General features: G+C 52.0%; 1 protein-coding gene across 1 annotated transcript in view; it reads right to left on the bottom strand.

Moving 5' to 3' along the window:
- Positions 1-437: 437 nt before the first annotated feature.
- The window catches only part of TAF1C (TATA-box binding protein associated factor, RNA polymerase I subunit C), a 126337-nt gene continuing 101283 nt past the window's right edge, over positions 438-25491 (bottom strand). Inside the window, exons 9-15 of the mRNA XM_073684376.1 lie at positions 17834-17951; positions 17658-17729; positions 17439-17574; positions 17235-17363; positions 13127-13304; positions 12909-13046; positions 438-3885 (exon numbers count right to left, since the gene is read on the bottom strand). Of these exons, the coding sequence (XP_073540477.1) occupies positions 2849-3885; positions 12909-13046; positions 13127-13304; positions 17235-17363; positions 17439-17574; positions 17658-17729; positions 17834-17951 (1808 nt within the window). The 3' untranslated portion in view covers positions 438-2848. The remainder of the gene's footprint in view (positions 3886-12908; positions 13047-13126; positions 13305-17234; positions 17364-17438; positions 17575-17657; positions 17730-17833; positions 17952-25491) is intronic.

Below are 25491 nucleotides of genomic sequence, written 5' to 3'. Positions count from 1 at the left end.
CAGGGGACAATGGGCAGCTATATGACCTGGGTCGTGACATCTTCAGCAAATTACATCCCCAGATGAGGCCCTTGGCATGACCTCCGCCGCCCCTTTGGACGCTCCACCCCCTTTTTAACCTCTGTCCCCCAGTATAAAGTGGGTTGCCTTCCCAAGGATCCGTCGACACCGATACCTTTCGAACAGTCCGACCAAGACATCGGCTTTCTGGGGATTTCCCTGGGCAACTCTGCATCGGGCTCGGGAGTGCATGAATCGATCCATTACAACTCGCTCCAACATCTGCGCTGGTCTAGAGGCCTCCGGCCATAACCACTTTTGGACACAGTGCAGCAGATCAAACATTTGGGAGCGAGGGGGGGGGGGGGGTTTGTCACAGTGATATGCCCAGCGGTGGACCCATTGTACCCTGACATCGTCACAGCCAAGCGCACCAAAATTTCTGTTTTAAATTTTTCATATTCTTTGGTGTTTTGTAAGGTCAAATCATAGTACGCCTTTTGTGGCTCCCCCGTTAAGTATGGTGCCAGGACTTCTGCCCACTCCTCTGGCGGGAGTTTCTCCCTATTGGCGACTATTTCCCAATTTTTCGCACTGACTGACCTTCATTTCTTAAAGTAATGATGGCCACTCGTTTTTCTTTTCTTAGCTGCTTTTTTCTTGCCATAATACAAATGTTAACAGTCTATTCAGTAGGACTATCAGCTGTGTATCCACCAGACTTCTGCACAACACAACTGATGGTCCCAACCCCATTTATAAGGCAAGAAATCCCACTTATTAAACCTGACAGGGCACACCTGTGAAGTGAAAACCATTTCCGGTGACTACCTCTTGAAGCTCATCAAGAGAATGCCAAGAGTGTGCAAATCAGTCATCAAAGCAAAAGGTGGCTACTTTGAAGAACCTAGAATATAATGGCTTGGTCTCATGGCTTTCATTATCACCTCTATGCTGATGACACACAGATCTACCTCTCTGGACCCGATATCACCTCCTTACTAACCAAAATCCCACAATGTCTGTCTGCTATCTCATCCTTCTTCTCTGCCAGATTTCTAAAACTTAACATGGACAAAACAGAATTCATCATATTTCCGCCATCTCATTCAACCCCCCCAACTGACCTATCTATCAACGTCAATGGCTGCCCACTCTCCCCCAGTCCCCCAAGCTCACTGCTCGGGGTAACCCTGGACTCGGAACTCTCCTTCAAACCACATATCCAAGCCCTTTCCACGTCCTGCCGACTCCAACTCAAAAATATCTCCCAGATCCGCACATTCCTCAACTACGAATCTGCAAAAACACTAGTGCACGCCCTCATCATCTCCCACCTCGACTACTGCAACCTCCTGCTCTGTGGCCTCCCCTCTAACACTCTCGCACCCCTCCAATCTATCATAAACTCTGCTGCCCGACTAATCCACCTGTCCCCCCGCTATTCCCCGGCCTCTCCTCTCTGTCAATCTCTTCACTGGCTCCCCATTGCCCAGAGACTCCAGTTCAAAACCCTAACCATGACATACAAAGCCATCCACAACCTGTCTCCTCCATATATCTCCGACCTAGTCTCCTGTTACATACCTACACGCAACCTCCGATCCTCACAAGATTTCCCTCTCTACTCCCCTCTTATCTCCTCCTCCCACAACCGTATACAAGATTTCTCCCGTGCTTCCCCCCTACTCTGGAACTCTCCACCCCAACATATCAGACTCTCGCCTACCGTGGAAACCTTCAAAAGGAACCTGAAGACCCACCTCTTCCGACAAGCCTACAACCTGCAGTAACCATTGCTCCACCATACCGCAGCACGACCAGCTCTACCCTCACCTACTGTACCCTCACCCATCCCTCGTAGATTGTGAGCCCTCGCGGGCAGGGTCCTCGCTCCTCCTGTACCAGTCGCTGTCACATTGTGTTCAAGATTATTGTAATTGTTCTTGTATTATACCCCTTTTTCACATATAAAGCGCCACGGAATAAATGGCGCTATAATAATAATATAAGACATATTTTCAGTTGTTTCACACTTTTTTGTTAAGTATATAATTCCACATGTGGTAATTCATAGTTTTGATGCCTTCAGTGTGAATGTACAATTTTCAAAGTCATGAAAATACAGAAAAATCTTTAAATGAGAAGGTGTGTCCAAACTTTTGGTCTGTACTGTACATTTCTCTTTTATTCAGAAACTTTGCATTTTGTTAATTGATAAAAGTAAATATTAACCCTTCCAGTTTTGACACCTTTCTTGTTCTTCTTACTTTCATCATATGTAATCCCCAGGAATCCCATGTGAGACATCCTAGGGTATTGTGGCACAGCAGAAGCCACGAACAACTCTCTACAGAGAGAAGAGGCTACGACACTGGGGTATGTGGAAAGTCAAGCGTTACAATCTATTGTTTTGTGACATCGGCGCCTTCTCGTCAGCACTGGGTATGACCACTGATGGCACAATATTATCTAGATGATGGATACGGACGTTCTGACTCATCACATAGACCATCACCGACTCACCGATATTCGGGACACTCTCACACTTGCGATTTTGGCCAGGGCTGGAGTTATTTCCTTTATTTGTCTCCAGCCATTAGACACTACACACAGAAACTTTAAACTGTACGATACGGGGCTTGGCCTATATAGAAACACATTCAACCCTATGCTTTCCTGTGCTGCTCCAAGACGCCAGTCAAATCCAGAGCTGCAGTCACGATTTGCTTCCACAGCCGTTTGTAGAACAGGTGGTGAGAAGATCTGCAGCCTGAGAGGGACCAGTAATGCAACAGGATGGCCCCTGCTCTGGTCAATCACAGGAAGGTCTGGTGCACACTACTGGCTAAAAACCCATCCGAGATCTCTTGCTTGGAGGCTGGGAACGCTGGGACACAGACAGTGACTGGGAATCTGTAACAGGTAGTTCAGGCTGTGGCACAGCGCTGGGACAGTCTTCTAAGAATGAGAGGAAGTCTCGCAGCGTCTGCCTCCTTTCATGTGGGATCCCTTTGGCCCGGAGGGACTGTGAGGAGGTTGCAGAAGAGTTGTGGGGAAGACTTGAGTCGGCGAGCACCTGGGAGGGATCTGCTGCACTGTCTTGACTTGCGCACGACACTGGTGCAAGGCCTGCAGAGGTGGCAGAGTCTAGGGCGCTATCACATGACCATGGAGAAAAAGGATCTCTGTCATAAAGGTCAGAGGGAACTGAAGAGGTGAAGCTCCCAGACAGTGAGCTCCGGCTCAAGGATCTCCGCATTTTCTGCCTTCGTCGTTTTTCTCTCAGCATCCGGATCTTGCTCTCTTTGTTGGCTCCGAGATAGTCCACCCACCATATTCCCAGTCTCCCCTCCCAGGAGGCCGTCAGCCTGTGACTTAAGGTGTCTTTCCAGCTCTCTGTATGGACGCTCTCCAACTTGTGTGAGGTGGGTGCAGCCAACGATGGGATGAGGGATCCCACCTTCATACTGTCCCTCAGATGTTCCCGCAGCCCGGCCAGTTCTGGACTGCTCACACTCAGCTTCTCAGAAACGAAAATCTTGTGGATCTGGCATCTTGGACGAGCAGCGACTCCTCTCCACGGACAAGCTCTGTAGAAGTCATTGAGCCATCTGAGGAAAGACTGAGCTCCAGCTCCCTGCTGACCAGACCTTGCAGAAAAGCTTACTAGCTCATCCTCAGGGACTGAGTGACAGTGATGATCAGCAGCTGGCTCCTCAGGGGCAGAGTCAGACACAGGGGGCTGTAACCCAATGGCATTAATACGCAATGGTGGATCTGCCACTTCCTGTGAGAGTCTCTGGATGAAAAGATCACCGGCCATTGTTGACTGGAAAACCAGAAGATGATCATCAGACGATTCAGGGGAAGCAGCCGCCAAACCTGTCAAGAGAATAAGCAGATACTGAAAGCAGAGTACAACCACACCAGGAGACACCGAGAGACACAGCAGATACTGAGGGTACAGTACAACCACGCCAGGAGACACCGACAGACAGCAGATACCGAGTGCACAGTACAACCACGCCAGGAGACACCGAGAGAGACACAGCAGATACCGAGTGCACAGTACAGCCACACCAGGAGACACCGAGAGACACAGCAGATACCGAGTGAACAGTACAACCACACCAGGAGACACCGAGAGACACAGCAGATACCGAGTGAACAGTACAACCACGCCAGGAGACACAGCAGATACTGAAAGCAGAGTACAACCACGCCAGGAGACACAGAGAGACACAGCAGATACCGAGTGCACAGTACAACCACGCCAGGAGACACCGAGAGAGACACAGCAGATACCGAGTGCACAGTACAACCACACCAGGAGACACCGAGAGACACAGCAGATACCGAGTGCACAGTACAACCACACCAGGAGACACCGAGAGAGACACAGCAGATACTGAGGGTACAGTACAACCACGCCAGGAGACACAGAGAGACACAGCAGATACCGAGTGCACAGTACAACCACGCCAGGAGACACCGAGAGAGACACAGCAGATACCGAGTGCACAGTACAGCCACACCAGGAGACACCGAGAGACACAGCAGATACCGAGTGAACAGTACAACCACGCCAGGAGACACCGAGAGAGACACAGCAGATACCGAGTGCACAGTACAGCCACACCAGGAGACACCGAGAGACACAGCAGATACCGAGTGAACAGTACAACCACGCCAGGAGACACCGAGAGACACAGCAGATACCGAGTGCACAGTACAACCACGCCAGGAGACACCGAGAGACACAGCAGATACTGAAAGCAGAGTACAACCACACCAGGAGACACAGAGAGACACAGCAGATACCGAGTGCACAGTACAACCACGCCAGGAGACACCGAGAGAGACACAGCAGATACCGAGTGCACAGTACAACCACGCCAGGAGACACCGAGAGAGACACAGCAGATACCGAGTGCACAGTACAACCACGCCAGGAGACACCGAGAGACACAGCAGATACTGAAAGCAGAGTACAACCACACCAGGAGACACAGCAGATACCGAGTGCACAGTACAACCACGCCAGGAGACACCGAGAGACACAGCAGATACTGAAAGCAGAGTACAACCACACCAGGAGACACAGAGAGACACAGCAGATACCGAGTGCACAGTACAACCACGCCAGGAGACACCGAGAGAGACACAGCAGATACCGAGTGCACAGTACAACCACGCCAGGAGACACCGAGAGAGACACAGCAGATACCGAGTGCACAGTACAACCACGCCAGGAGACACCGAGAGACACAGCAGATACTGAAAGCAGAGTACAACCACACCAGGAGACACAGCAGATACCGAGTGCACAGTACAACCACGCCAGGAGACACCGAGAGACACAGCAGATACTGAAAGCAGAGTACAACCACACCAGGAGACACAGAGAGACACAGCAGATACTGAGGGTACAGTACAACCACGCCAGGAGACACCGACAGACAGCAGATACCGAGTGCACAGTACAACCACGCCAGGAGACACCGAGAGAGACACAGCAGATACCGAGTGCACAGTACAGCCACACCAGGAGACACCGAGAGACACAGCAGATACCGAGTGAACAGTACAACCACGCCAGGAGACACCGAGAGACACAGCAGATACCGAGTGCACAGTACAACCACACCAGGAGACACCGAGAGACACAGCAGATACCGAGTGAACAGTACAACCACGCCAGGAGACACCGAGAGACACAGCAGATACTGAAAGCAGAGTACAACCACACCAGGAGACACAGAGAGACACAGCAGATACCGAGTGCACAGTACAACCACGCCAGGAGACACCGAGAGACACACAGCAGATACCGAGTGCACAGTACAGCCACACCAGGAGACACCGAGAGACACAGCAGATACAGAGTGAACAGTACAACCACGCCAGGAGACACCGAGAGACACAGCAGATACTGAAAGCAGAGTACAACCACACCAGGAGACACAGAGAGACACAGCAGATACCGAGTGCACAGTACAACCACGCCAGGAGACACCGAGAGACACAGCAGATACTGAAAGCAGAGTACAACCACACCAGGAGACACAGAGAGACACAGCAGATACCGAGTGCACAGTACAACCACACCAGGAGACACAGAGAGACACAGCAGATACCGAGTGAACAGTACAACCACGCCAGGAGACACCGAGAGAGACACAGCAGATACCGAGTGCACAGTACAACCACACCAGGAGACACCGAGAGACACAGCAGATACCGAGTGAACAGTACAACCACGCCAGGAGACACCGAGAGACACAGCAGATACCGAGTGCACAGTACAACCACACCAGGAGACAAAGAAGATACAGAGTGCACAGTACAACCACGCCAGGAGACACCGAGAGACACAGCAGATACCGAGTGAACAGTACAACCACGCCAGGAGACACCAAGAGAGACACAGCAGATACCGAGTGCACAGTACAACCACGCCAGGAGACACCGAGAGAAACAGCAGATACTGAGTGCACAGTACAACCACGCCAGGAGACACCGAGAGACACAGCAGATACTGAGGGCACAGTACAACCACACCAGGAGACACAGAGAGAGACACAGCAGATACTGAGGGTACAGTACAACTACGCCAGGAGACACCGAGAGACACAGCAGATACTGAGGGTACAGTACAACCACGCCAGGAGACACCAAGAGAGACACAGTAGATACTGAGTGCACAGTACAACCACGCCAGGAGACACAGAGAGAGACACAGCAGATATCGAGGGCACAGTACAGCCACCCCAGGAGACACAGAGAGAGACACAGCAGATACTGAGGGCACAGTACAACCACACCAGGAGACACCGAGAGAAACACAGCAGATACTGAGTGCACAGTACAACCACGCCAGGAGACACCAAGAGACACAGCAGATACTGAGGGCACAGTACAACTACACTAGGAGACAAAGAGAGAGACACAGTACATACTGAGTGCACAGTACAACCACGCCAGGAGACACTGAAACGCAGCAGATACTGAGGGCACAGTACAACCACACCAGGAGACACCGAGAGAAACGCAGCAGATACAGAGTGCACAGTACAACCACGCCAGGAGACACCGAGAGACACAGCAGATACCGAGTGAACAGTACAACCACGCCAGGAGACACCAAGAGAGACACAGCAGATACCGAGTGCACAGTACAACCACGCCAGGAGACACCGAGAGAAACAGCAGATACTGAGTGCACAGTACAACCACGCCAGGAGACACCGAGAGACACAGCAGATACTGAGGGCACAGTACAACCACACCAGGAGACACAGAGAGAGACACAGCAGATACTGAGGGTACAGTACAACTACGCCAGGAGACACAGAGAGACACAGCAGATACTGAGGGTACAGTACAACCACGCCAGGAGACACCAAGAGAGACACAGTAGATACTGAGTGCACAGTACAGCCACCCCAGGAGACACAGAGAGAGACACAGCAGATACTGAGGGCACAGTACAACCACACCAGGAGACACCGAGAGAAACACAGCAGATACTGAGTGCACAGTACAACCACGCCAGGAGACACCAAGAGACACAGCAGATACTGAGGGCACAGTACAACTACACTAGGAGACAAAGAGAGAGACACAGTACATACTGAGTGCACAGTACAACCACGCCAGGAGACACTGAAACGCAGCAGATACTGAGGGCACAGTACAACCACACCAGGAGACACCGAGAGAAACGCAGCAGATACTGAGGGTACAGTACAACCACACCAGGAGACACCGAGAGAGAAACAGCAGATACTGAGTGCACAGTACAACCACACCAGGAGACACCGAGAGAAACAGCAGATACTGAGTGCACAGTACAACCACGCCAGGAGACACCGAGAGACACAGCAGATACTGAGGGCACAGTACAACCACACCAGGAGACACAGAGAGAGACACAGCAGATACTGAGGGTACAGTACAACCACACCAGGAGACACCGAGAGACACAGCAGATACTGAGGGCACAGTACAACCACACCAGGAGACACCGAGAGAGACACAGCAGATACTGAGGGCACAGTACAACCACACCAGGAGACACAGAGAGAGACACAGCAGATACTGAGGGTACAGTACAACCACGCCAGGAGACACCAAGAGAGACACAGCAGATACTGAGGGCACAGTACAACCACGCCAGGAGACACCAAGAGAGACACAGCAGATACTGAGGGCACAGTACAACCACACCAGGAGACACAGAGAGAGACACAGCAGATACTGAGGGTACAGTACAACCACGCCAGGAGACACCAAGAGAGACACAGCAGATACTGAGGGCACAGTACAACCACGCCAGGAGACACCAAGAGAGACACAGCAGATACTGAGGGCACAGTACAACCACGCCAGGAGACACCAAGAGAGACACAGTACATACTGAGTGCACAGTACAACCACGCCAGGAGACACCGAGAGACACAGTAGATACTGAGGGCACAGTACAACCACGCCAGGAGACACCAAGAGAGACACAGTAGATACTGAGTGCACAGTACAACCACGCCAGGAGACACAGAGAGAGACACAGCAGATATCGAGGGCACAGTACAGCCACCCCAGGAGACACAGAGAGAGACACAGCAGATACTGAGGGCACAGTACAACCACACCAGGAGACACCGAGAGAAACACAGCAGATACTGAGTGCACAGTACAACCACACCAGGAGACACCGAGAGAGACACAGTACATACTGAGTGCACAGTACAACCACGCCAGGAGACACTGAGAAAAACAGCAGATACTGAGTGCACAGTACAACCACGCCAGGAGACACCGAGAGAGACACAGTACATACTGAGTGCACAGTACAACCATGCCAGGAGACACCGAGAGAGAAACAGCAAATACTGAGTGCACAGTACAACCACACCAGGAGACACCGAGAGAGACAAAGTACATACTGAGTGCACAGTACAACCATGCCAGGAGACACCGAGAGAGAAACAGCAGATACTGAGTGCACAGTACAACCACGCCAGGAGACACAGAGAGAGAGACAGCAGATACTGAGTGCACAGTACAACCACGCCAGGAGACACCGAGAGAAACAGCAGATACTGAGTGCACAGTACAACCATGCCAGGAGACACCGAGAGAGACACAGTACATACTGAGTGCACAGTACAACCATGCCAGGAGACACCGAGAGAGAAACAGCAGATACTGAGTGCACAGTACAACCACGCCAGGAGACACCGAGAGAGAAACAGCAGATACTGAGTGCACAGTACAACCACGCCAGGAGACACCGAGAGAGAAACAGCAGATACTGAGTGCACAGTACAACCACACCAGGAGACAAAGAGAGAGACACAGCAGATACTGAGGGCACAGTACAACTACACCAGGAGACACCGAGAGAGACACAGTACATACTGAGTGCACACTACAACCATGCCAGGAGACACCGAGAGAAAAACAGCAGGTACCGAGTGCACAGTACAGCCATGCCAGGAGACACCGAGAGAGAGAGAAACAGCAGATACCGAGTGCACAGTACAACCAATCCAGGAGACACCGAGAGAGACACAGCAGATACCGAGTGCACAGTACAACCACGCCAGGAGACACCGAGAGAAACAGCAGATACTGAGTGCACAGTACAACCACGCCAGGAGACACCGAGAGACACAGCAGATACTGAGTGCACAGTACAACCACACCAGGAGACACCGAGAGACACAGCAGATACTGAGGGCACAGTACAACCACGCCAGGAGACACCGAGAGAAACAGCAGATACTGAGTGCACAGTACAACCACACCAGGAGACACCGAGAGACACAGCAGATACTGAGGGCACAGTACAACCACGCCAGGAGACACCGAGAGACACAGCAGATACTGAGTGCACAGTACAACCACACCAGGAGACACCGAGAGACACAGCAGATACTGAGGGTACAGTACAACCACACCAGGAGACACCGAGAGAGACACAGTACATACTGAGTGCACAGTACAACCATGCCAGGAGACACCGAGAGAGACACAGTACATACTGAGTGCACAGTACAACCACACCAGGAGACACCGAGAGACACAGCAGATACTGAGGGCACAGTACAACCACGCCAGGAGACACCGAGAGACACAGCAGATACTGAGTGCACAGTACAACCACGCCAGGAGACACCGAGAGACACAGCAGATACTGAGGGTACAGTACAACCACGCCAGGAGACACCGAGAGAAACAGCAGATACTGAGGGTACAGTACAACCACACCAGGAGACACCGAGAGACACAGCAGATACTGAGTGCACAGTACAACCACGCCAGGAGACACCGAGAGACACAGCAGATACTGAGGGTACAGTACAACCACGCCAGGAGACACCGAGAGAAACAGCAGATACTGAGTGCACAGTACAACCACACCAGGAGACACCGAGAGAGAGACAGCAGATACTGAGTGCACAGTACAACCACACCAGGAGACACCGAGAGACACAGCAGATACTGAGTGCACAGTACAACCACGCCAGGAGACACCGAGAGAGACACAGCAGATACTGAGGGCACAGTACAACCACACCAGGAGACACCGAGAGAGACACAGTACATACTGAGTGCACAGTACAACCACACCAGGAGACACCGAGAGACACAGCAGATACCGAGTGCACAGTACAACCACGCCAGGAGACACCGAGAGAAACAGCAGATACTGAGTGCACAGTACAACCACGCCAGGAGACACCGAGAAACACAGCAGATACTGAGTGCACAGTACAACCACACCAGGAGACACCGAGAGACACAGCAGATACTGAGGGCACAGTACAACCACGCCAGGAGACACCGAGAGAAACAGCAGATACTGAGTGCACAGTACAACCACACCAGGAGACACAGAGAGAGAAACAGCAGATACTGAGTGCACAGTACAACCACACCAGGAGACACCGAGAGAGAGACAGCAGATACTGAGTGCACAGTACAACCACACCAGGAGACACCGAGAGACACAGCAGATACTGAGTGCACAGTACAACCACGCCAGGAGACACCGAGAGAGACACAGCAGATACTGAGGGCACAGTACAACCACGCCAGGAGACACCGAGAGAGACACAGCAGATACTGAGTGCACAGTACAACCACGCCAGGAGACACCGAGAGAGACACAGCAGATACTGAGTGCACAGTACAACCACGCCAGGAGACACCAAGAGAGACACAGCAGATACTAAGGGCACAGTACAACCACACCAGGAGACACAGAGAGAGACACAGCAGATACTGAGGGTACAGTACAACCACGCCAGGAGACACAGAGAGACACAGCAGCTAATGAGTGCACAGTACAACCACGCCAGGAGACACAGAGAGAGACACAGCAGATACTGAGGGCACAGTACAACCACACCAGGAGACACCGAGAGAGAGACAGCAGATACTGAGTGCACAGTACAACCACACCAGGAGACACCGAGAGACACAGCAGATACTGAGTGCACAGTACAACCACGCCAGGAGACACCGAGAGAGACACAGCAGATACTGAGGGCACAGTACAACCACGCCAGGAGACACCGAGAGAGACACAGCAGATACTGAGTGCACAGTACAACCACGCCAGGAGACACCGAGAGAGACACAGCAGATACTGAGTGCACAGTACAACCACGCCAGGAGACACCAAGAGAGACACAGCAGATACTAAGGGCACAGTACAACCACACCAGGAGACACAGAGAGAGACACAGCAGATACTGAGGGTACAGTACAACCACGCCAGGAGACACAGAGAGACACAGCAGCTAATGAGTGCACAGTACAACCACGCCAGGAGACACAGAGAGAGACACAGCAGATACTGAGGGCACAGTACAACCACCCCAGGAGACACCGAGAGAGAAACAGCAGATACTGAGGGCACAGTACAACCACACCAGGAAACACCGAGAGAGACACAGTACAACCACGCCAGGAGACACCGAGAGAGACACAGTACATACTGAGTGCACAGTACAACCATGCCAGGAGACACTGAGAGAGAAACAGCAGATACTGAGTGCACAGTACAACCACACCAGGAGACACCGAGAGAAACAGCAGATACTGAGTGCACAGTACAACCACGCCAGGAGACACCGAGAGAGACACAGTACATACTGAGTGCACAGTACAACCACGCCAGGAGACACCGAGAGAGAAACAGCAGATACCGAGTGCACAGTACAACCAATCCAGGAGACACCGAGAGAGACACAGCAGATACCGAGTGCACAGTACAACCAAGCCAGGAGACACCGAGAGACACAGCAGAAACCGAGTGCACAGTACAACCACACCAGGAGACACCGAGACACAGAAGATACTGAATGCACAGTACAACCAAGGCAGGAGACAAGGCGTGAGAGACACCAGGAAAGGGAGACAGTATAATTAAGGCAGGAGACACAGAGAGACAGACACCAGGAGATGCTAAATGCACAGTACAACCGAGAGAGAGAAACAGAGAGAGAGAAAGAAAGAGAGAAAAACAGAGAGAGAAAGAGAAAGAGAAAGAGAAAGAGAGAGAAAGAGAGAGAGAGAGAGAGAGAGAGAGAGAGAGAGAGAAAGAGAGAGAGAGAGAGAGAGAGAGAGAGAGAGAGAGAGAGAGAGAGAGAGAGAGAGAGAGAGAGAGAGAGAGAGAGAGAGAGAGAGAGAGAATAAATACTGAATGCACAGTACAATCATGGCAGACACCATTAGAGCGCGAGACAGACACCAGGAGAGACAGACACACAGCAGATACTGAATGCACAGTATAATCATGGCAGGAGACACAGCGAGACAGACACTGGGAGCGAGAGAGACATAGCACATCCTGAACATACGCTGATGACCTGATAAGCCCTGGGAGTACTGACCAGCCAGTGGAGATTGCAGCCTCTGGACTGCTAGGTCACGGTGATGAGGCAGCAATGGCGACAAATGATGGAGAGACTGTGAAATTCGTGGCAAACGTGTTCCTGGTAAATGCAGCTGACAAGAGCTGGAGTGGCCACCTACAACACAAGGAATGTCAGGAGTCGGTCAGCAGACGGCACCATGTACCTAGAAGCAGGCAGAAGCCCATAAGACATACCCGAGAACTGCACCAACAGCGTCTCCTGACTGTGCTGAGTCCCCAGCAGGATGGTGTTGGTGCAGGCAGAGGCTCCAGCAGGACTGACGCTGATGTATGATGGGGGCCCCTCCAGCATATGGTCCCACTTGGCCAGCGGTACCAGGGGAAATCTCTCATCCATGATATACAGGGAGAACTGGGGAGAAATGAGGGTTACATCTAGAGCAGAGGAGAAACGCTCGGTGCGCCTGATATTACATGTATATATGTCTAGACACACACACAAAAGTTTATTGTGAATTAACAAAACACAAAGTGAACAGTCAGTGTCTGGTGACCGCCGTCGCCTCCATGACTTCTAGGTTCTACATTTGCGCAGCTTATGGATGGACGAGGCCGGAGGTTGTTCCAGGGATTTTGGAGAAGTGACCCCAGAAATACCAGACGATACTAAATAAAATAAAAATCAGGAGAGAAGCAATAAAACCTCTTGCGCAATTGTTGTGCATAAGGTATTTTCCATATCTTTGCTACTTTTATGTCCTTGCTTTCTTTTACCTTTTACACATTCTGTGCAGTCTCTCCACATAAGTCCTGCTCTCTTCTTCCATGTTCAGGTCTCATGCTCTATTCACATTTCTCCAACACTCCAAACCATCCACTACCACAATACAGTGCACAAAATGCTCACACAAATCACTGAACCGCCTGCTCTTGCTTTATTCTCATGCTCCTAGTCGCAGGTCACATCTCCCCGAACTCGGGCCTCCTTCCACCAGTGAATATAACTTTTCCTGCTGCACATAGAAATCCTGTTGATCTTATTAACATTCAGTGCAGCCTTCTCTTGTAACTGTGCCCTCTGGAACTCATGATCAGTCTATGTCAAACTCCCTGACATCCATGACTTTTTCCTTTTTAATTCCCTTAAACCATCCGATTCTCATTGAACCCTGGATCCAGCAGTCCGGCACCACTGTCACCACTGCTCTCTCTTATGGTGGACTACAACTTTTACCCAGACATGAGAGTAGACAAGGTGGAGATGTTGGTCTGCTCCTTTCATTACAAAGTGCTTTCCAGGTTATCCCCCGGTACACTACTTCCTACCTTTGAGGCCCACACCATCAAGACTTTTCCAGCCCTTGTCCCTTACCTTCCAGGCTAATCCCACCGATTCCTGGACCACTTTTCCACCTGGCATCCAGACTTTGTCCTGTGACATTCTCACTCTCATCATGGTGGGCTTTAACATCCCCATTGATGATCCGCTCTCCCCATCTGCCACTCATCTTCTGTCTCTAACCTCCGCGCTCTCCTTTCACAGCTACAATCTCTCCTACATGAGGATGGGAATATACTGGACCTGATCTTCTTCCGTCTCTGCTCAATGCATGACTTGACTAACACCTCTCTCTGACCACAACCTTCTTTCCTTCTCTATTAGTGACTGTCGCTCGGTCAGGAGACTGCACATACAGAAATCTACATGCTATCAACAACTAGCAGCTGATGAACAATCTACAATCGTCATTCGCTCCGAACTCCTCCCTCCCCTTTCCAGACTCGCACTGTCACAATATATTAATACAGTGCAGAATGTCCTGGATGAAGCAGCAGCAGCTACACGCAGAATGACCCTGCACAAACGGCAGCCCTGGCACGCGGAAAACACTTTCCGCCAGGTGCTGAGCGTCAATTTGTACTCAAAACTGATAACTTGCTCTCCTTCCAGCCAAACAAGCGACTTCAGCGCCCTCATCACATCACAAGCGGACAATCCAAAACTACTCTTTGAAACTTTCCACTCCCTCTTGAGCCCTAGAGTATAAGGCTCCCTTCACCAACCTCAGCATTGACCAACTGGCCACTTATTTACAAGAAAATAAAAAAAAAAATCAACCATATCTGTCAGGACATTTTCGCCTGGATTCCCCTTTCCTCCCGCACCTCAAGCTCACTTTCCACCTTTGAATCGGTCACAGAAGAAGTTACCAGACTCCTCGCTTCTTCTTGCTCCACAACCTGCACCGGTGACCCTATTCCCTCTCATCTCCTTCAGTCTCTCTCTCTGCCTGTCACCACTCACCTAACTAAAATATTTACCCTCTCTCTTTCTTCCATTATCTTTACCTCCTCATTGAAACACAAACTCATAACTCCTTTACTAAAAAACCCCATCCCTCGCCAAGAAGTGTTCTGCTGTCTACAGACAGGTCTCTAATCTTCCCTTTATCTCTAAACTCCTGGAACGCTTGGTCCACTCCCGTCTGATCCACCGTCTCTCAGATCACTCTCTTCTTGACCATTAATCTCGTTTCCGCTCTTTACACTCTACAAAAACTGCCCTCACTAAAGTCTCTAGTGATCTAAGAGCTAAATCTAATGGCCCCTGTTGATTCTCCTGGATCTCTGCAGCATTCGACTCTGGATCACCAGCTCCTCCTCACTATGCTCCGCTCTATAGGCCTCAAGGACACCGCGCTCTCCTGGTTCTCCTCCTACCTTTCTGACCACTCCTTCACTGGCTAATTTGCAAGCGCTTCTTCCCCTTACGGTCTAGGTTCCTCAGGGTTCAGTCCCAGGCCCCCTCATCTTACAGTCGGGGATGCTCAGAGTCAGTACAAGGCCCCCTCCTCTTACAGTCGGGGATGCTAAGAGTCAGTCCAAGGCCCCCTCCTCTTACAGTCGGGGATGCTCAGAGTCAGTCCAAGGCCCCCTCCTCTTACAGTCGGGGATGCTCAGAGTCAGTCCAAGGCCCCCTCCTCTTACAGTCGGGGATGCCCAGAGTCAGTCCAAGGCCCCCTCCTCTTACAGTCAGGGATGCCCAGAGTCAGTCCAAGGCCCCCTCCTCTTACAGTCGGGGATGCTCAGAGTCAGTCCAAGGCCCCCTCCTCTTACAGTCGGGGATGCTCAGTCAGTCCAAGGTCCCCTCCTCTTACAGTCGGGGATGCTCAGAGTCAGTCCAAGGCCCCCTCCTCTTACAGTCGGGGATGCCCAGAGTCAGTCCAAGGCCCCCTCCTCTTACAGTCGGGGATGCTCAGAGTCAGTCCCAGGCCCCCTCCTCTTCTCATCACACACTGCCCTATTGGACAAACATTCAGTAGATCCGGTATTCAGTACCATCTCTCTGCTGATGATACCCAATTATACACATTGTCTCCTGACATCAGCCCTGCATTACTACAAAAGACCAGGGATTGCCATTCTGCATGTCTGGGTATGTGCAAACGATGCGTCCTGTCAGCGCTTTGAACGCAGTATACATGATGCATACATGACGCCGGGTATATACTGAGAGCTCACCAGGCAGGACGCCGGGTATATACTGAGAGCTCACCAGGCAGTATGCCGGGTATATACTGAGAGCTCACCAGGCAGTATGCCGGGTATATACTGAGAGCTCACCAGGCAGTATGCCGGGTATATACTGAGAGCTCACCAGGCAGTATGCCGGGTATATACTGAGAGCTCACCAGGCAGTATGTCGGGTATATACTGAGAGCTCACCAGGCAGTATGCCGGGTATATACTGAGAGCTCACCAGGCAGTATGTCGGGTATATACTGAGCGCTCACCAGGCAGTATGTCGGGTATATACTGAGAGCTCACCAGGCAGTATGTCGGGTATATACTGAGAGCTCACCAGGCAGTATGTCGGGTATATACTGAGAGCTCACCAGGCAGTATGTCGGGTATATACTGAGAGCTCACCAGGCAGTATGTCGGGTATATACTGAGAGCTCACCAGGCAGTATGTCGGGTATATACTGAGCGCTCACCAGGCAGTATGTCGGGTATATACTGAGAGCTCACCAGGCAGTATGCCGGGTATATACTGAGAGCTCACCAGGCAGTATGTCGGGTATATACTGAGAGCTCACCAGGCAGTATGTCGGGTATATACTGAGAGCTCACCAGGCAGTATGCCGGGTATATACTGAGAGCTCACCAGGCAGTATGCCAGGTATATACTGAGAGCTCACCAGGCAGTATGTCGGGTATATACTGAGCGCTCACCAGGCAGTCTGCCGGGTATATACTGAGAGCTCACCAGGCAGTATGCCGGGTATATACTGAGCGCTCACCAGGCAGTATGCCGGGTATACACTGAGGAGGTCCGTACCTGAGTGCCCACCAGGTAGGACGCTGGGTTTATCTCCCGCAGACAGCGAGGCAGTATTACTCGCTCTCCTCTCTGACATGAAGACTCCTGCCCAATGCGAAAGAGTGCCGCACCCTGAGAATTTGGGACCTGGGGAGACAAGAAGCCATTGTGACCTTCATTCTGGCCATTGAGGAGGAAACCTCTCACGATAACGACACTCACTCTGATATCTGCAATCTGAACCCCCGTCCTGTCAGCAAACGACAGCACGCGGGGGTGAGACGTGAAGTCGCTCCACCTCCAGTGCGGGTCGTCACGGAAAAACATGGAGTCAGGATCCTGCCGTACTCGCTGCAACCTGAGGGAAAGACAGGGGTTAATCCATACAGAGAGGGGTCAAGAGGGGTCACAGGAGGGAAGCGGCTCCCTATGCATACATACCCGGTCTCCACGCTCCACAGGTAAAGGGTCCCACTGTCCATGCACACACAGAACTCGGCCGGGATGTGGGGGCTGCAAGAAGAGGGGAGTCAGGGATGAACAACAAGGAGCGAGGCGGGGACCCGGACATTACCGGGCACGGATGCAGAGAGTCGCTCCCTCCCCCCAGACGTTACCTGGCATTGATGCAGGTGCTGCGGGTCGTCGTTTTTAAAGCGCAGAGAGGATTGGGGGGATCCTGAGCAGAGAAACTCCAACAGGCCAAATGAAACGCAGCACGAGCGCCGACCATCACTGCAGAGACAAGAGAAATCCAGCACCTCTGACTTCTGCTATATCATTTACCGCCACCAGCCCCGCGCCCAGGCGCCTCCGCCAACCTCGCCTCCGCCAGCCCCGCGCCTAGAAGCCTCCGCCAGCCTCGCCTCCGCCAGACCCGCGCCCAGGCACAGCAACCAACCTCGCCTCCGCCAGCCCCGCGCCTAGAAGCCTCCGCCAGCCTCGCCTCCACCACCGCCAGCCCCGCGCCCAGGCGCCTCCGCCAGCCTCGCCTCCACCACCGCCAGCCCCGCGCCCAGGCGCCTCTGCCAGCCCCGTGCCTAGGCGCCTCCGCCAGCCTTGCCTCCACCACAGCCAGCCCCACGCCCAGGCACCTCCGCCAGCCTTGCCTCCACCACCGCCAGCCCCACGCCCAGGCGCCTTGCCTCCACCGTCGCCAGCCCCGCGTCCAGGCGCGTCCGCCAAACTCTCCTCCGCCAGACCCGCGCCCAGGCGCAGCAACCAGCCTCGCCTCCGCCAGCCCCGTGCCCAGGCGCCTACGCCTCCAGGCGCCTCCGCCTCCACCACCGCTGTGTCTAGGCGCCTCCGCCAGCCCCGTGTCCAGGAGCCTATGGCAGCCCCGCCTCCAGGCGCCTCCGCCACCGCCAGCCCCGCATCCAGGTGCCTCCGCCAGCCCCACGCCCAGGCGCCTTGCCTCCACCGTCGCCAGCCCCGCGTACAGGCGTGTCCGCCAAACTCGCCTCCGCCAGACCCGCGCCCAGGCACAGCAACCAGCCTCGCCTCCACCAGCCCCGTGCCCAGGCGCCTACGCCTCCAGGCGCCTCCGCCTCCACCACCGCTGTGTCTAGGCGCCTCCGCCAGCCCCGTCTCCAGGAGCCTATGCCAGCTCCGCCTCCAGGCGCCTCCGCCTCCACCACCGCCAGCCCCGCATCCAGGCGCCTCCGCAGCCAGGCGCCTACGCCAGCCCCGCATCCAGGCGCCTCCGCCTCCTCCACAGCCAGCCCCGTGTCTAGGTGCCTCTGCCAGCCTCGTGCCCACCGCCGCCAGCCCCACCTCCACCATCACCAGCCCCGTTCCCAGGATCCTCAGCCAGCCTCGAGCCCAGGCGCCTCCGCTAGCTCCGCGTCTAGGCGCCTCCACCAGCCTCACGCCCACCACCGCCAGCCCTGCGTTCAGGCGCCTCCACCAGCCCCGCGCCTATGAGCCTCCGCCAGCTTCGCTTCCAACGCCGCCAGCCCCGCGCCCAGGAGCCTCCGCCAGCCCCATATACTAGTGAAGTTTACAGCCACATTCATTAAATCTCATTCATTCCCAGACATTACCCCGCTCAGATCTCTAGCAGGAATATGGGCTGTCAGAATAATCCACGCTGCGGTCTGTCTCCTCGGTGGCGGGGCCTCCGGTCTGTCTCCTCGGTGGCCTCCCACGTTTACATGTGGTCAGTATTACGCACTATGGGTCACACATTTCAGGCGCGTCTCACAAGAGCTTGTAGGAAAGATGTCCTGTTCCTCCTCCAGACCTGGGGCACCGGAGTCAGGATTGTGGCCCCGCGCTCAGACACCGGCATGTGCAAGATTAGGCAAAGCGGGTCAAAATGACTTATTGTGAACAAATGCAGCTGCACTCTGAAAAGCTAAGAATGGCCGCATTACTGACGTGGAAACCAGGGGAACGCCGAAACTAGGCGAACGCCGCATTACTGACATGGAAACCAGGGGAACGCCGAAACTAGGGGAACGCCGAAACTAGGCGAACGCCGCATTACTGACATGGAAACCAGGGGAACGCCGAAACTAGGCGAACGCCGAAACTAGGCGAACGCCGCATTACTGACGTGGAAACCAGGGGAACGCCGCATTACTGACGTGGAAACTAGGGGAACGCCACATAACTGACGTGGAAACCAGGGAAAGGCCGAAACTAGGGGAACGTCGAAACTAGGGGAACGCTGAAACTAGGGGAACGACGCATTACTGATGTGGAAACTAGGGGAACGCCGCATTACTGACGTGGAAACTAGGGGAACGCCGCATTACTGACGTGGAAACCAGGGGAACGCCGAAAATAGGGGAACGCCGAAACTAGGCGAACGCCGCATTACTGACGTGGAAACCAGGGGAACGCCGAAACTAGGGGAACGCCGAAACTAGGGGAACGCCGCATTACTGACGTGGAAACCAGGGGAACGCCGCATTACTGACGTGGAAACCAGGGGAACGCCGCATTACTGACGTGGAAACTAGGGGAACGCCGCATTACTGACGTGGAAACTAGGGGAACGCCGAAACTAGGCGAACGCCGCATTACTGACGTGGAAACCAGGGGAACGCCGAAACTAGGGGAACGTCGAAACTAGGGGAACGCCGCATTACTGACGTGGAAACCAGGGGAACGCCGCATTACTGACGTGGAAACCAGGGGAACGCCGCATTACTGACGTGGAAACCAGGGGAACGCCGCATTACTGATGTGGAAACCAGGGGAACGCCGCATTACTGACGTGGAAACCAGGGGAACGCCGCATTACTGACGTGGAGACCAGGGGAACGCCGCATTACTGACGTGGAAACCAGGGGAACGCCGCATTACTGACGTGGAAACTAGGGGAACGCCGCATTACTGACATGGAAACCAGGGGAACGCCGAAACTAGGGGAACGCCGAAACTAGGGGAACGCCGAAACTAGGCGAACGCCGCATTACTGACGTGGAAACCAGGGGAACGCCGAAACTAGGGTTACGCTGAAACTAGGCGAACGCCGCATTACTGACGTGGAAACCAGGGGAACGCCGAAACTAGGGGAACGCCGAAACTAGGGGAACGCCGAAACTAGGCGAACGCCGCATTACTGACATGGAAACCAGGGGAACGCCGAAACTAGGGGAACGCCGAAACTAGGCGAACGAAGCATTACTGACGTGGAAACCAGGGGAACGCCGCATTACTGACGTGGAAACTAGGGGAACGCCGCATTACTGACGTGGAAACTAGGGTAACACTGAAACTAGGGTAACGCCGCATTACTGACGTGGAAACCAGGGGAACGCCGCATTACTGACGTGGAAACCAGGGGAACGCCACATTACTGACGTGGAAACCAGGGGAACGCCACATTACTGACGTGGAAACCAGGGGAACGCCACATAACTGACGTGGAAACCAGGGGAACGCCACATAACTGACGTGGAAACCAGGGGAACGCCACATAACTGACGTGGAAACCAGGGGAACACCGAAACTAGGGGAACGTCGCATTACTGACGTGGAAACCAGGGGAACGCCGCATTACTGACGTGGAAACTAGGGGAACACTCCATTACTGACGTGGAAACCAGGGGAACGCCGCATTACTGACGTGGAAACCAGGGGAACGCTGAAACTAGGGGAACGCCGAAACTAGGGGAACGCCGCATTACTGACGTGGAAACCAGGGGAACGTCGCATTACTGACGTGGAAACTAGGGGAACGCCGAAACTAGGGGAACGCCGCATTACTGACGTGGAAACCAGGGGAACGCCGCATTACTGACGTGGAAACCAGGGGAACGCCGCATTACTGACGTGGAAACTAGGGGAACGCCGCATTACTGACGTGGAAACCAGGGGAACGCCGCATTACTGACGTGGAAACCAGGGGAACGCCGCATTACTGACGTGGAAACCAGGGGAACGCCGCATTACTGACGTGGAAACTAGGGGAACGCCGAAACTAGGGGAAAGCCGCATTACTGACGTGGAAACCAGGGGAACGCCGAAACTAGGGGAACGTTGAAACTAGGGGAACGACGCATTACTGACGTGGAAACCAGGGGAACGCTGAAACTAGGGGAACGACGCATTACTGACGTGGAAACCAGGGGAACGCCGCATTACTGACGTGGAAATCAGGGGAACGCCACATTACTGACGTGGAAACCAGGGGAACACCGAAACTAGGGGAACGCCGAAACTAGGGGAACGCCGCATTACTGACGTGGAAACCAGGGGAACGCCGCATTACTGACGTGGAAACTAGGGGAACGCCGAAACTAGGGGAATGCCACATTACTGACGTGGAAACCAGGGGAACGCTGCATTACTGACGTGGAAACCAGGGGAACGCCGCTTTACTGACGTGGAAACCAGGGGAACGCCGCATTACTGACGTGGAAACCAGGGAAACGGCGCATTACTGACGTGGAAACTAGGGGAACGCCGAAACTAGGGGAACGCCGCATTACTGACATGGAAACTAGGGGAACGCCGAAACTAGGGAAACGCCGCATTACTGACGTGGAAACTAGAGGAACGCCGCATCACTGACATGGAAACTAGGGGAACGCCGAAACTAGGGGAAAGCCGCATTACTGACGTGGAAACCAGGGGAACGCCACATTACTGACGTGGAAACTAGGGGAACGCCGCATTACTGACGTGGAAACCAGGGGAACACCGCATGACTGACGTGGAAACTAGGGGAACGCCGAAACTAGGGGAAAGCCGCATTACTGACGTGGAATCCAGGGGAACGCCGCATTACTGATGTGGAAACTAGGGGAACGCCGCATTACTGACATGGAAACTAGGGGAACGCCGAAACTAGGGGAACGCCGCATTACTGATGTGGAAACTAGGGGAACGCCGCATTACTGACGTGGAAACTAGGGGAACGCTGCATTACTGATGTGGAAACCAGGGTAACGCCGCATTACTGACGTGGAAACCAGGGGAACGCCGCATTATTGACGTGGAAACCAGGGGAACGCCGCATTATTGACGTGGAAACCAGGGGAACGCCGCATTACTGACGTGTAAACTAGGGGAACGCTGAATTACTGACATAGAATCTAGGTGAACGCTGCATTAGTGACATCCCTCTGTGTGTAATGACTCTATATAATAGATCCCTCTGTGTGTAATGACTATATAATAGATCCCTCTGTGTGTAATGACTCTATATAATAGATCCCTCTGTGTGTAATGACTCTATATAATAGACCCCTCTGTGTGTAATGACTATATAATAGATCCCTCTGTGTGTAATGACTCTATATAATAGATCCCTCTGTGTGTAATGACTCTATATAATAGATCCCTGTGTGTGTAATGACTCTATATAATAGATCCCTCTCTGTGTAATGACTCTATATAATAGACCCCTCTGTGTGTAATGACTCTATATAATAGACCCCTCTGTGTGTAACGACTCTATATAATAGATCCCTCTGTGTGTAATGACTCTATATAATAGACCCCTCTGTGTGTAATGACTCTATATAATAGACCCCTCTGTGTGTAATGACTATATAATAGATCGCTCTGCTTGTAATGACTCTATATAATAGATCCCTCTGTGTGTAATGACTCTATATAATAGATCCCTCTGTGTGTAATGACTCTATATAATAGATCTCTCTGCGTGTAATGACTCTATATAATAGATCGCTCTGCGTGTAATGACTCTATATAATACATCCCTCTGCGTGTAATGACTCTATATAATAGATCCCTCTGTGTGTAATGACTCAATATAATAGATCCCTCTGCGTGTAATGACTCTATATAATAGATCCCTCTGCGTGTAATGACTCTATATAATAGATCGCTCTGTGTGTAATGACTCTATATAATAGATCACTCTGTGTGTAATGACTCTATATAATAGATCCCTCTGTGTGTAATGACTCTATATAATAGATCTCTCTGCGTGTAATGACTCTATATAATAGATCGCTCTGCGTGTAATGACTCTATATAATACATCCCTCTGCGTGTAATGACTCTATATAATAGATCCCTCTGTGTGTAATGACTCAATATAATAGATCTCTCTGCGTGTAATGACTCTATATAATAGATCGCTCTGCGTGTAATGACTCTATATAATACATCCCTCTGCGTGTAATGACTCTATATAATAGATCCCTCTGTGTGTAATGACTCAATATAATAGATCCCTCTGCGTGTAATGACTCTATATAATAGATCCCTCTGCGTGTAATGACTCTATATAATAGATCGCTCTGTGTGTAATGACTCTATATAATAGATCACTCTGTGTGTAATCGCTCTATATAATAGATCTCTCTGTGTGTAATGACTCTATATAATAGATCTCTCTGCGTGTAATGACTCTATATAATAGATCGCTCTGCGTGTAATGACTCTATATAATACATCCCTCTGCGTGTAATGACTCTATATAATAGATCCCTCTGTGTGTAATGACTCAATATAATAGATCCCTCTGCGTGTAATGACTCTATATAATAGATCCCTCTGCGTGTAATGACTCTATATAATAGATCGCTCTGTGTGTAATGACTCTATATAATAGATCCCTCTGTGTGTAATGACTCTATATAATAGATCCCTCTGTGTGTAATCGCTCTATATAATAGATCACTCTGTGTGTAATGGCTCTATATAATAGATCCCTCTGTGTGTAATGACTCTATATAATAATCCCTCTGTGTGTAATGACTATATAATAGATCCCTCTGTGAGTAATGACTCATAAAACCCTATAAAACATCCTTAGACTTTTTCCACAAAACATAGCATAAAATCAGGTGTCTGAAATAGAAGAACCCCTTAAATATGGAAAATGTCTTTCACAGAGGAAAAGTATTTGAACCCTAGCTGCACCTATCTGTTATCTGGTGCTACGCCACTCCGGTCGCAAGCGCCGCCATTGTCCTGACCCCAGAGGCGGAGTTCCTAGGCGTGCAGGGAAACTGTCCCAATCCCGTGGGGTGTCGCTTTCTGGTGTTGTTGGATGGGTGAGGACATAGGACGCAGTGTCTCCCACTGATTTCTCTGACCGGGGAACATGGGACGCTGTGATCCCTGGTTGCCAGGCAACACAGGACGCAGTTTTGTCTGGTACTATGCAGTGGTGGGATGTTGTCCTTTTTGCTGTTGGAACTAGCATCGACTGGCTGTCTGGGGTTGATTGGGAGGTAATCAGTCATTAGGAGGGCTATGTAATCCTGCTCCCTGCTCAGTCCTTTGCTGCTTATTGTAGTTCCTATGTGGTTGGTGGTGAGTGGTGCTAGCATTAGTCTTGCTATCTTTTCAGGGGGTTTCTCATTTTCTTTTCTGGTTTTACTTCCTGGGGTTCTTGCAGAGGTCTTCATCTGGTTCTTGACTAGGCAAAAACCCCGTCACCAGACGCCAGCTGTCTGGCGACAGTGGGCCTGGGAAGGGCTCTGCCAAAGTCCCCCCTTCCATTTAGTAGGAGCTGGATGAAGAATATTCCCGGCCGTCAAAGACTCGTCTACCTTGGCAGCTTGTGCCAAGTGCGTCTGTGGCTGCATCTTTGCTAGTTTAGTGCCAGTCTTGCTGGGTCCCTCTGCGAAACGCATAACCCCATTAGAAACAGCAATTCTAAAAAGGAGGAAGATTACCCTCTTAGAGCCCACTGGCTTGGAATTTATCCTAGATCCTATGGGGAGGATCGGTAAAGGGCAGATAGTGACTTTTAGGGTTGCTGCTTCCAATAGATGGCGCTAAAGTTCTAGTCCTCTTGCTCTGTGAAGAGGCAATTTGCATATTTCACTTCCATTAGAGA

Source organism: Phyllobates terribilis, unplaced genomic scaffold, assembly GCF_046119375.1.
Source record: "Phyllobates terribilis strain yellow unplaced genomic scaffold, ASM4611937v1 Scaffold_1__5_contigs__length_1240528914, whole genome shotgun sequence".
Taxonomy (NCBI): domain Eukaryota; kingdom Metazoa; phylum Chordata; class Amphibia; order Anura; family Dendrobatidae; genus Phyllobates; species Phyllobates terribilis.
This window is presented reverse-complemented; position numbering and strand designations above follow the sequence as displayed.